This window comes from Sorghum bicolor, chromosome 10 (genome assembly GCF_000003195.3).
Source record: "Sorghum bicolor cultivar BTx623 chromosome 10, Sorghum_bicolor_NCBIv3, whole genome shotgun sequence".
Lineage (NCBI taxonomy): Eukaryota > Viridiplantae > Streptophyta > Magnoliopsida > Poales > Poaceae > Sorghum > Sorghum bicolor.
Genome location: NC_012879.2, coordinates 5,158,223 through 5,171,236, shown reverse-complemented (window position 1 = coordinate 5,171,236; position 13,014 = coordinate 5,158,223). Strand labels below are relative to the sequence as shown.

At 42.5% G+C, this 13,014-nt stretch overlaps 1 protein-coding gene across 1 annotated transcript; it reads left to right on the top strand.

The window, feature by feature from the left end:
- Positions 106 to 3,252, top strand: LOC8076206. The gene is made up of 8 exons (XM_002437918.2): positions 106 to 447; positions 1,377 to 1,460; positions 1,603 to 1,637; positions 1,767 to 1,878; positions 2,000 to 2,088; positions 2,420 to 2,528; positions 2,611 to 2,751; positions 2,853 to 3,252. Exons 1-8 carry the CDS (start codon positions 211 to 213, stop codon positions 2,928 to 2,930), a joined length of 885 nt encoding a protein of 294 aa, XP_002437963.1. The 5' UTR covers positions 106 to 210; the 3' UTR covers positions 2,931 to 3,252.

The following is a 13,014-nucleotide window of genomic DNA, read 5'->3' as shown; positions in this document are numbered from 1 at the left end:
ACGATATGAATCTTTTGAGTCTTATTAGTCTATAATTGGATACTAATTTTTAAATAAGACAAAAATACTACCGTAACTCTTAAACTTTAGCAACCTCAACCAAACACATTGCCATTCCATCGTGTTTGTCTCCTCTCCTCAGTCGATCCACTACGCGAACGCGACGCAGCTTGCAGCTGACAGCACCAGAGACAGAGAAGGTTGACGGGCATGGAAGAAGCGGCAGACCGCGGGCGCCCGCCGTGGCGCTGCACGGTGGCCGTGCAGGCCGCGCTCTGCCTCGCGCTCTACGCGGCCTTCAGCCTCGGCGAGCCGCAGCTCATCCCGCGAGGCGGGGTGAACGCACTCGGGCGGGGCGCGCGCGGCGGCGGCGGCGGCGACGTCGCCTTCCTCAGCGTCGCTGGCGGCGCGCGGGGACCCATCGAGCAGGCCAGGCTCCTGAGGCAGGTGCGCGCGTTTGCACTCACCCACTCCGGGATCTCTTCTTCACGCGCACCTTCCGGCGTGCCTTGTGGGAGTGGTATTCTTCATTTGGTTCTCCCTGTCCTGTTTGCGACTTGGCATTGCCTCTTACCCCATTGCTTAACGTGATGTGCGGCATTTTCTCAGAGGTCCTCTGGTCGACCTCACCAGCTCACCTCGTTTTCACTTCACCTTGGCAAACGTTGTGGTTGCAATTGCAATTGGATGAGTGCTTATTGCTGAGTAAATCTTCCACGGGAAATGTTGAGTGCGTAACTAGGAAGAGTTCATCCGTCGTCGGATGAACCCAGGGAATTCATTCAGAAATATGACTTCCTCATTCTGATAACGATTTGCTCATGTAGTTGCGTGCATGCTCCCGTGCTTCTGACCAGCGAAGCGTTCACACAGGTAATATAATACATGGAAGTATGATGACCTACACATGCGCAGATCCAAGATTGGTATTACTCTATAATCCATGCCATTGGACTTACCTGGGTCCTGGATCACGGCACATGCCTATGTGCTTAAAGATGAGGCGCGCATGTGCTTCCTGATCATGTTTTCACTGCAATCACCACTGAGCTATCCTAAACTGCATTCTTGTATTGTGATTGTGCCCCACCAATCTTGGCAATCTACTCGGTAATTCTGTATGTATTAGTTAACGCCAGACAACTTAGTTCTGATTTTCCACTAGTCCGTTTTGACATATTTTTGCCACTGATCGATGCAAAAGTCTGTCTTTGGTGATCCTTAGAAATGTCTGGTTGTTTGTCAGTTCGTGACACTGTTGATCGACAGTCTAGCCTTTTTTCTTCCATTGGCATAAAAAAATGCACTAAAAAAGAATGTATTTTCTACAATCTTTTCTAGATTTGCCTTTCTAATAAAAACTGTTATCTATGAAGATGGAGACCATAGCAAAGGTTTATGAAGTCAAGTTCGTGCTGGATGTTGCTCAACTGGGAGAGGATGATCCACTCTGGCAAAATGTAAGTATTTAGTGCTAATAATGTTGGGCTCATGTGTAATTTTACTTGTCCATTGCCATTGTAACATTTAAGTGACCAAATTCTCAGCTCTGTTGTTTCTTTCTTTTTTTTCTTTCTTTATTTCTTTCCTTCCTATTTGTAGGGTTCCATGTACTTCCAAGCTCTGAACATCCCCTGGTAAGCTAGTAGTTCCTAGTTCATGCATGTAAATGCACTTAATAGTAAAGAAAATGTAGCTCAATGGTTCGCTGTACTGCCCAAGTTTTGCCCTCTTCTGTGTGTACATTATAATTTCTTCTCCATAAGGTACTCCACTAAGTCATCACATGGGCGGACAGTCGGCAACTTTTTGAAGAAAGTGAAGATGCCCTACGATCAAGTTCTAGATATTATTGGTATGGACACATGGCCTCTGCAGGTATAACATCTCGAGCACCTTTGAGTTCTAGCAGGCAACCATCTGATGAACAGCAGTACATCACGTTATATACGCGGCATTTATGGATTCTTATACATTGATTTGTAACTGTTTTTACAAGGAACCTCTACATGACGGCAAGATAAGCACTTCTTACAGGGGACAAACTAAATGGTTGGATCAATCACTAGCGCTCACTGACAGCAACTGGTAAGTGCTTAGTAGCAGTTGTTCCTGTTTTTTCTGTGCAAACTTTTTTGTATTATTATTGGAGATGCTAATATGTAGTCTATATACATGCATATATGAGTTTTTTTTTAAAAAAAATACATGCATATATGCTTAAATCATCAAGAGGCCGAGTTAGCATTATAGAGTTTTAGCATTGTATAATGAAGGTATCTTGACAAACTTTGAACATCCATAACAAATAATAAAATCACCATTTTTAGTTGAATTTACGCATTTATGCTTTATGGAGATTTATGCATGGGTTATTGTCTGTAACCAAAATGCTCACATTTTTTTTTGTTTAAGACAGGAAAATAGTTGCTGGATATAATCCATTACTTGTTTGCAATGGGGAAGAAACACCAGAAACAACAAAGTTCTATGTGCCATTTCAACACATTTTTGCAAAATATGAAGTGGTAACTTATGTTCTCTTCATTGATTGCCATTTTTTCTTCAAATTAGTGATTTCTATAACTTAGTTCCCTCTATACGATACAGAATGCATACATAAGCATGGGTGGGTTTTGCGGTTATTTCCACCAAGACAATTCAATATTATACATAGGACATCCCAGCCTTGGCGATGACCAAACAAGTGTAGATGGTTTTTTCTTGCACAGAGTTAGACCCCTCGAGATGGTAAGTTCATGACTCTGTACAACGCTTCCCCTTCTTTATCCCAATATCAATATGAAACAATTAAATTTCCATTTGATTTTCATTTTGGCAAAATGTGGCAGGAGTCAATGTTGATCAATGTAGAAGGCAAGTTGGTTCAGAGATCTGTTGTTCAGCAGCATGGAAGGGGAGCCATGTGAACCTCATGACTCAGTTTCTGTTCCATTATGTCATAGCGCCGAACAAAGGCACATAACATTGTATTGGATTCATTCAGTTCAAAAAAAAAAAACTGAATTAGGTTTTTGTCACTTTGCCTGTTTCAACATGTCTAAGTTCGTAAGGAACTTTAGGTAGCATTTACCATTTTTACAAACAAACAAGAGTTCACTATCAAATGCAGAGTGCTGCCCAAGCAGCGCAGGAACAGTCAATACACTCTTTTTCTTGTAATCTGCTGGTGCTGTGCCAGTTGATCTCAACAGAAGTCTCAACCACAGTCGATTTGTTTCAGAAGTTTTAGATAGTCGTTGCAAGGCTGTACCTATCGTTTTGATGATTCCTAAGGCCCATATGTTAAAAAAAATGAATCCCTAGGGCCCAAACTATTCCATTTTTTTTTATCTTTTACAAAAAAAAAACTAAAGCCAGAACTCAGAACGGATACGGTTGGTGCTATAGCAGTTCCTTTGGAGCCTGACTGACAAAGCTCTTGTTTCCATCTCGACGGACCATCCAATGTGTGATCACTACACAGGTGTCACCTACAATGTACCCCGGACGATGCGCTCGATGGTCCAGTGCATTACGCAGCCGGCCAGATCAGCTAGCGTGTGCATCTTTTGCACACTTGTTGTTTGACGATGTTTCGTCACTGGTATATATACGTGCCATTTCTTCTCATATACACTAGTACAACACAACTTTTTAGTGGCAGTTCTAGAGGGATTTGTATAAGAGGCAGACAGTACCGCCAGTAGCTTTCGATAGTACAAAACAAAAATTATACAAGCGGTTTCTCAAGAACCGACTGTGATAACAATTTACACTATCGGCTGCATTTGTACCACCGACGCCTGTGTAAACTATTTACACTATCACATTTATTATATGATCCGCTTCTGAAATGTCTTTACACAGTCGGTTTGATAACAAAATGCGCTGGTTGAAGGTCATTTACACTGACGGTTTGTATAGACAAGCCGTCTGTACATATTTTTTTTCACAGGCGTATGCTTATAGAGACCGTCAGTCTAAATGTTTTTAAAAATTCAAATATTGGCGCCATACCGCGCTTCGTACAGGTCATAACTTCGTGTCCTCAGGGCGTCCAATATTTCTAAACCAGGGGCTCATAATAAAGATCATATTCAAATATTTCACCATGATGAACAGTGTCCAAAGGAGTTGCAGATCACTCAAAATCCTAGTGCACCGTGAACAATCCGCACAGTGTGAATGATCCCATTAATCTAGCTAATAATACTCATTGTTCAGCTCTAGCATGTCAATATCTACGAGATCTTGGTACTCTGGATTTGCTAACTCACCATCGTGATCAAAATACTTCCCATCCTTGTGAAATATTTCTTTCAGGATGAAACAACAAAATTCATTACAAATGTTCATGAGCTCTTCATCCAAAAGGTGGTTAACCGTTGCATCAACACACTTGTATACTTGAAAAAAAAGCCATCGCACATTAACATGCTAACCAACGTCAAGATGACATCAATAATGACCTTCACGCGTGTGACTTTACTTACTTTCTTAGGGTTGCTTCTGTACCGACTGTTGTTTCTGAGGAATTCACACACGTAGTACCCACAATGCATCGATCCTGGTGCTTGCTTGTGACACTATATAACAAATCAAAAGTAGTAACTCATTTCAAAAGTACTATATATAGTAAGTGCTTGTTTCAAGTAGCATAGTTCAACTACAGGCAAATAAAGCAAGATATATCAACCAACCAAAATAGTATTTCATTTGCTCCTTGCCCAATTTCCATTCTTAATAATGCATAGTGACATATAGAGATTACTAATGAACCAATATTCCAGATTTCAACGTTATAGTAATTGAGATGAGAATGCTACTCAAGCTGTACACAAGAAGATCTTCAACCACCTCAATTCCAATCCATCGTTTACCTACATCTAAGCATTTTGAGAGGGTACGTAGTACCTGCTTCTAACAATGCTGTTTTTGTGCATATAGTAGTAGTGAGCCAGTTGGTAAAGACGATAAGACAGCTACTGAGACTGGGTCTTGTAGTAGAAATGATCAAAGTCAAATTGTCAGGATGGAAATCCTGATAATCCTGTTAGTGTTTTCGAAAAAGGTAGGTTGGTCTACAGATCTGGTAGATGGAGGTCTATCGCATTTACAATATGCGGATGATACAGTGATAATGTTACATTATTCTCCGATGTCGTATTATGAGGCTATGTCTGGTATGCATATAAATTATGAGAAGAGTGAAATCTTCACTATTGGTCTTACCGAGGAAGAACAAAATCTGGCTGCAAACTATCTAGGCTGCAAAAATGGAGTGCTGCCAATGAAATATTTAGGTATGCCAGTCAGTAGTTCTAAAATCTCAGTCACAATTGAGCTATGTGAGTGACAAATCTGAGAAGAGACTAGGCACCTGGCAATGTGAGTATTAATTTCTCAACAGGTGCTAGATCTGTCTTAATTGATTCGTGCCTGTCTAGCATACCCATGTACACATTGGGAATTTACCAACTATTTGAGGGTAATTTCCAGCGGTTAGACAATATAAGATCAAGGTTTTATTAGCAAGGGACCTCAAACAAGAGAAAGTACCATATGATTAGATGGGAAGACTTGAGCAGGCCAAAAGATTTTGGAGGACTGAGCTTCTAAGATGTTAGAGTTATGAATGTCTGTTTACTGGCTAAATGGATTGATAAATTAGAAAGAGATGACAATAACCTTTGTTGTTCTCTTTTGAAGAAGAAATATTTGGGTGACAAAGGTATTTTTCAGATCAAGAACAGAAATGGCTCCCAGTTTTGGAGATCTCTTTTAGATGTGAGGGACTGGTACCAAAAAGGCAGAGGTGTCATGATAAAATCTGAAAAACAAATATGCTTTTGGCAAGACTGTTGGCTTGAGGCTTGTACCTTGATGATCAGCTTCCCAAATCTTTCAATATTTCTTTGAATCCAGATTTAGCGGTTGCTAAAGCAATAAATAATGGTCACTGGTCTATTCAATTCTGAAGGCAACTCAATGAATCTTTGTTTGAAGAATGGGAAAACCTATTAGAGTTATTACATATAGAGCTATCAGAAGGCAGAGATCAGGTGATTTGGCTTCTTGCTAGCTCTAAAGAATACTCAGTGAGATCCTTATACAGATTGATGACTTTTGGTGGAGTGGTCGACCGTCAAATGATGTTAATTTGGAAATGCAATATTCCATTGAAGGTTAAGAATTTTCGGTGGATGGCAGCTCATGACTGAATACAATGTGTGCAACTGAAAAAAAAGAAATGGTCAGGACAAAAAGAATGTTTTGTATGTGTTTTGTATGTTTATACAGGCGGTTTATGTCGTGGAGCCCATCTTCTTATTTCTACTGGCGCCTGCTCATTTGCATCCGCTGCTAGAAAATGAGGATGTCGCCACTAGAAAGCTATGTTGTACTAGTGATAGTAGCTAAGGAGATAATACATACATTAGCTAATGAAACAATCTGAAACATTTAGAAATAAATAAATAGTGAAGATTTGGATCCTGATTTTAGATTTGTAGTTAGATTCAAAACTCAACAAAAGGTTAAAACTAGAAATTTGAAATAAAAATTAGTAGAGAACTAGATTAACGATTGTTGGAACTTGGGTTTGAAACATGTTAGGGACGTGTAGAGAGAGGAGAGATGTGGCCACTAGGGTTTGCAAATGAGTAGGAGGGAAAGAGACCCCTTGCCCAATGTTCTTGGACAGTATATATAGGGAACAACAATTTACAAATGGCCCCTCAGTGGGGAGGATCTCACAAGCTAGAGTACTAATCCCTATTGGGCCTCTTCAATTCTAGGTGGAGGATATATTAACCTATATGTCATATGGGCTCAGTGGATGAGCGTGCCTTAAAACCAAGGGGATAATTTCATGATCGTGCTAAATGGTTAAATGACACTAAACTAGTTGTACTGAAAATTAGTGTGACAAAAACAAATTAAATCTGAAAAGAATATGTACTACCACCTTGCAAGTGTTGTAGAAAGTGCATGCTGCAATGGCACGAAAACCTAAGATGGCTACGAGTCTAGATTGCATAAATGATAAGCAACACAACAGACGTATAATAAGGGTTGATGCATGGAGGAGAGCAACAGGTGAGAGGTTGAGATCAGTTTGACTTGCTTATAAGCATGCGCCTGTGTAGATTTGCTTATAAGCATGCGCATGCATGTGTAGATTAGCAGGAGCAAACATGTGTATAGCTAGTGTACTATAGCTGGGCTCTTTAAAATCGATCATGGGAAGGGAGGGGCCATGGGCCACTACTGCCAACAATAATCAAGAGAAATACCTTCCAGTTCAGGCTACACTGTGATGCAGGCTCCTTTCCTGCTCCTGTGTCCAAGCGAGGGCTCAAGCCGTGAGACGAGGGCTTGGCCTATTGGCTAGGGCAGGGCGGCAGTCAGGTGGGCAACGAACAAACAATGAGCAGGCCAAACTATAGAGCGGACCGATTGGACACCCGAGTCCGGAGTGGGGACGGTCAGTGGAGGCACGGAACGATGCACGAAGCAGGTTGGCATGCCGGTGTGGCAGCTATTATGAGTAGCAGTAAGGCCAGAAGAATAGCGCCAATCACCAGGGAGATGCTCGTGATATTAGTATGTATTTTTCTGAATTCAAAGTGATGTATTATAGCAGATCTTGTAATCGAGTAGCTCATACTTTAGCAAAGCAAGTCTCAGATGACAATAGGTTGGGTAAGTGGCAGTTTACCCTTTCCTGTGTTGTTGACCTGGTGACAGCCGATGGTAACCCCAATTCCTCTTTCCGGGTCGGTAACCCTGATGCTACCTGAATATGGAAGAACCGAATTCGCAAAAAAAAAGAAGAAAAGGCCAGGCTCAATGTAGGTTTTATGAAAGTTTTATGCACATTAAGGGTTTGTTTGAGAGAACTTCTCTCCAGCTCCAGCTCCTCAGAGAAGCCCTGCCAAATGTTTTTATCAAGAAACCGTTTTTGAGTAAAAAATAGAGAAGCCACTCGTAAGGAGTCGTGCCAAATACTCCCTAATTATGTTGATGTAACACCATATTAATAGAGAGATGATGAGAGTTTCAGAAATAGAGATGGTTTAATCGGGATAAAACTCTTCTGCACTAAACTAAGCCATTAAAACTGACCTAATGGGACGTGACCTTGCTACTATGCGAGCGATAAGGCAGGAGGGGTGGCGACTCGACTCCTATCCACGAGCTATACATAAGTTATGGGTTCACGGAGACTCCAGTAGAATGCATGTTGGGCTATTTTTGTTAGGCCAAAAAGTTACATAGGTATTATTGGGCTAATTGGGCCATGAATAGGGCTATGACCTTGTCTCTGATTTAATGTCGCGATGGATGAAGCAAAGATCGTGTCGGAGGCTCGACCCGCCCCCTCCAGGCCTCTACCAACTCTAGGACGAGGTGCACCTCCAACTATTTGATGTTCCTGAGATCCTTGCACCACGGTCGTTTTTTCACGTTAGCGGCGCGGTGTTCTTGGTCTGGTGCTAGACGCTTGCGGGCCATCATTGCCGCCGCCGGCGGCGGCGCAGACATGCTGAACTGGAGACTGAAACACGAGTGGAGAGCAGAACTTGAGATCGAAACACGAGCGGAGAGCAGGGTGAGAGCGAATTTGAACTCGAGATTGGGGAGGCAGTGGGAATCTGGACGCGAGGAGGTTGGATCGAAAGACGATTGGAGAGTGCGAACTGCGAATCGAGATGGAAAGACAAAGACGCGATGGGGAGAAGCCAATGAGATATATTCAAGGAAACAGGGAAGGGAAGGGAAGGGGCCAGTTGCGATGGCGTCGCTCTAACGCGGCTACGCTATCGACTTCGACTCGAATTCAGTGATCAGGTTTGAGTAGCCTCACATTTTCCCGGGCGCGCGAAATTTCAACTGCTAAGTGCACAGGGTTTTTGGCCTTTTGGCGTCTGATCCCTCCAGAGTTGAGGATGCTACTTTACTGACATCAGCACAAATTTTTGTGATGAAACAATTTTTTTTTAAAAAAATATTATCTATTTTTGGTAGCATATAATATATAAATTGCTACGATGGATAAAAACAAAAAAAATACACTAGCATGCACCAAAAAAATTAACAACAACAATAACCTTGGAAAAAATAACACGGAAAAAAGTTGTGTGATGAAGAAAATATATAACTTTCATTTATTAAAATTAAATCAAATTTGCATTAACCAAAACAAGAGTAAAATTATGATGAACAAAAAACATACTACCATAAACCAAAAATAATGTAGTGATGAACAAAAGAAGACAAAAAACAATGGGGGAAATCAGAAACCCGGAGGGACTAAGGAGTGCCCAACTGGATGAGTAGTGCAAAACGGTGGACACACATATCTTTGACTTGGATACAATATTAATCAAGTGTCTGTCTTGTAGAATAATATTGTACAAACTATTGGGGTGCCCCTTTTTTCCGGCCTTGTTTAGTTCCCGAAAAATTTTGCAAAATTTTTCAGATTTTCCGTCACATCGAATCTTTAGACGAATGCATGGAGTATTAAATATAGATGAAAATAAAAATTAGTTACACAGTTTGGTCGAAATTGACGAGACGAATCTTTTAAGCCTAGTTAGTCCATGATTGGACAATACTTGTCAAATACAAACGAAAGTGCTACAGTGTCCATTTCCCAAAAAATTTTGGAACTAAACAAGGCCAACCCAAATTAGATAGCTGTTTTAAGGAGCTAAAGAAAATGCTCTTAGGTTCCTATATATATTTGTTTTGTATTGTTGATTTTCTTTTAAAATTTATTTTCCTTTTTATTTTCTAAATTAGCCATTATGAAACAAAAAATGCTGATTTTTTTTATAAAAGTGATAAAATTTAGTTTAAAAGTTTCAACTAAAAAAGTCTAGTTATTTTTAAAAATAAAACAATCCATACAAACTTTTGAAAAACTTTAGGAAAATGTCCCAACTAAAAGGTTTAACCAAAAAAATTAGAGAAAAAAGTTTGACAAGGAGACTGCAAAAAGCATTGGGAAAATGCTTGATGAAAAGGCTAAAAAGGTTCGTGAAGGGAGAAGATAGAAGTTCTCAATATTTACTCCCTCCATCCCATATTATAAGTCACTCCAAGAATCTTGGATAGTCAAACCATCTCAAATTTGACCAAATTTATATAATAAGATAATAACATTTATGATACTAACTAAGTATCACAGGTCCTTCATTAAGTATATTTTCATGTATATCTAGTTGATGTAATAAATCTTCGTAATTCTTCCAATAATTTTGGTCAAACTTGAGTTTTGACTCTCCAAGATTCTTAGAATAACTTATAATTTAGGATGGAGGGAGTAGAAAATTGAAATAGCTTTTCTACCTAGAGAAGAAAAGGAAATGTTCCTTAAGGCTCCTTATAAAAGGTTTTTCCAATATTTTGAGACTTCTTGACAAACATTCTTATCTGAACTTTCTATTGGAACTTTTTCCTAAACTTTTTCATCAAAAAAGTTTTTCTAGAATATTTTGGGACATTTTTCTGGACCTTTTGGTTGAGAACTTTTATTCAAAAGTTTTGTTTCCATCTTGTGAAAAATATTTTTTGACATTATTTATCCAAATCGATTAGATATTATGGAGTAAGTCAACATGAGATCTTTTTACTGTAGGTCAAAGCTGGTTCCTTGTTATCCATTAGTCTGTATTCTCTAAATCCTTGTTTAATCATTTGAATAAAAATTGTTCTCCGTGTTATAGTTTTCCTATATCTTAGAGCATCTCCACGAGTTTGGTATAATTTACTTGCTAAACTAATTAATTTAGCAAGTTAACAAAAGAAATAACAACCTTAATTTCTGTTTTTCTCCAACAGTCTCCTCTGATAACTTTTTAAAGTTATAATGGGGCCCATATTTAATGATTTTTAGTTTATTATGTTGTTCATAAAAAAATTAAAAAGAAAATTGTATCTTTTATCAGCACCGCACTGACGTAAGCACTAGCTTTGTACGGCCAGCAAGGCGTGCCTAGCATCCATGCCAATGCAAGCGATGAACATATATAAAGATAGCAGACTATGCACATGCGAAGTCAGCATGCCATGCTTTCGAAGCAAATATCAATAACATCCGCGGAGGCAAGCATAGAGCAATAGCGTTGACTAATAGGGCGGTGGCAATGGAGGCCGGTACATACCAGCGGTGGTCAGACCAGAGGACTGTACAAGAAATGACGTGAAAACAGGTCTAATGATGAGAGATAGGGAGTTCTTTTGACTTTGGATGAGTTGAGGAGGATATTTGACAACTTTCTATTTTAATAAGCTATTTTACCAAACTGTTGGAGAAAGTTTTTTTCTCTTTTTGCTAAAATATTAAGATAGGAAGTTATTTTACCAAACTCATGGAGATACTCTTATCTGTACTTTGGAGAGGTAGCCCCACCCTTCATCTTTGGCTAGCTAAAAACCAGAAATAGTGTGGCAGTAATTGGAGATTAAATTGAAGAAACTATTCGAGGATTTTTTTTCATCAAAATTTGTATTCCTATTAATATAGAAAGATAGCTTTTACTATATATATTCTAAATATACAAGACATTGTTTTCTTTGAAAGGTTTGAAGACTAACATTCAATGCCACTTCCTCCTCTTTCTCCTGTACATGTATTCTAAATATACAAGTCACAACTACATCAATAATTCATTTTCACAAAGCTAACCATTGAAACGGGCCGTACTCGTGCTGCGCCACGTGCCTAGGTGGTGACCCAGACATGGCCTGGTACCTCGGCCCATGCTGGCACGGGCCCGATGACCACCGGGCCACGGGCCGTGGACTGTATGGCCATGTATAAGTCCACCTTCTATCCTTCAAACAAATCTGACAAGTGCTGCTCCAGGTCCTCCACGGTCCGCCCTTTGGCCACCTCTACCTCCGGATGGTCTTCCAAGTACCGGCGATACACCGGCACGACAGTCTCCGCAACGGTCTTCCGGAGGATTCCCCGGATCACCGGGTTGGGCACCTTCCAGCATCTCTGCGCGCTGCAGGCGTTCTTCAGCGCCGTGTAGAACGCGCTCAGCCGATTGCTTCGCCGCCCGCCGAGGCCGAGAGCAGCGCCAGGCTTGGCCTTGATGCCGCCGCCGCCGCCGCCGCCGTCCAAGCGCGACACGACGGGCTTCCACGACGCCTCCATGTAGCCTTTGATGTAGCCTTCCATGCGCTCCTCGCGGGCGCGAACCCACCCCGGCGGCAGGAACAGCTTGAGGTCGGAGCGCACCGCGCGCCGCACGATGGCGAACGTGTTGTTGAGCATGAACACCTGCCTCAGCCCCGGAAACGCTAGCGCCGCAGACTTCTCCTCCAGCACGGCCTCCAGGCACGATATGAGCTCCCCCACCAGGCCGATCCCGCCGCCGCCGCCGCCTGCCGCGCGCGGCGGCGACGCCGCCGGTGCTTCGCTGTCGCTGTCGCTGTCAGTGTCGTCGTCGGCGGCGAGGACGAAGTAGAGGGAGATGCGGTTGCGCAGCAGGCAGCGGAAGTAGCCCATCCAGAAGCCGACGCACGGGTGCACCTCGCCACCCTGTGGCATCCGCCACGGGTAGTGCGACCTTATGAACGACGTCCTGAGGTCGCGCCTGCAGCGCCGGGCCGCGTCCACCAGCGCGGCGAGCGCGGCCTCGGCGGCGACCGAGACCGGATGCGCGGGGCCCCAGGAGAAGAGCCTCGCGAGGACGGGGAACGCCTCCGACACCGGGACGTACACGTCGAGCGCCGCGAGCAGCTTCGACGGGGAGCTCCCGAGCGCGGCCACGGCGCCGGCCACCGTCAGCATCGCCCCGGCGCTCGCGGCCGCCAGCTCCCCCATGGCGACCACCTGCGCGGCCATGAGCTTCTGGTGCCGAAGGCGGAACACGTGCTCCATGGTGCTCAGCGCCTGCGCCCACGCCCTGACCCTCCTCCCGACCTCCCGCCGCGAGAGGGGACCACCACCACCATCGCGGCCGCCGCCGCCCAACGCGCTCGTGTCCA

Bases quoted from the DNA above. Each gene is read 5' to 3' on its own strand.
- LOC8076206 (XM_002437918.2), top strand. From the start codon at position 211: ATGGAAGAAGCGGCAGACCGCGGGCGCCCGCCGTGGCGCTGCACGGTG. The intron at 448-1,376 runs GTGCGCGCGTTT...TTATCTATGAAG, and splicing joins AGGCCAGGCTCCTGAGGCAG to ATGGAGACCATAGCAAAGGT. The intron at 2,089-2,419 runs GTAAGTGCTTAG...TGTTTAAGACAG, and splicing joins GCGCTCACTGACAGCAACTG to GAAAATAGTTGCTGGATATA.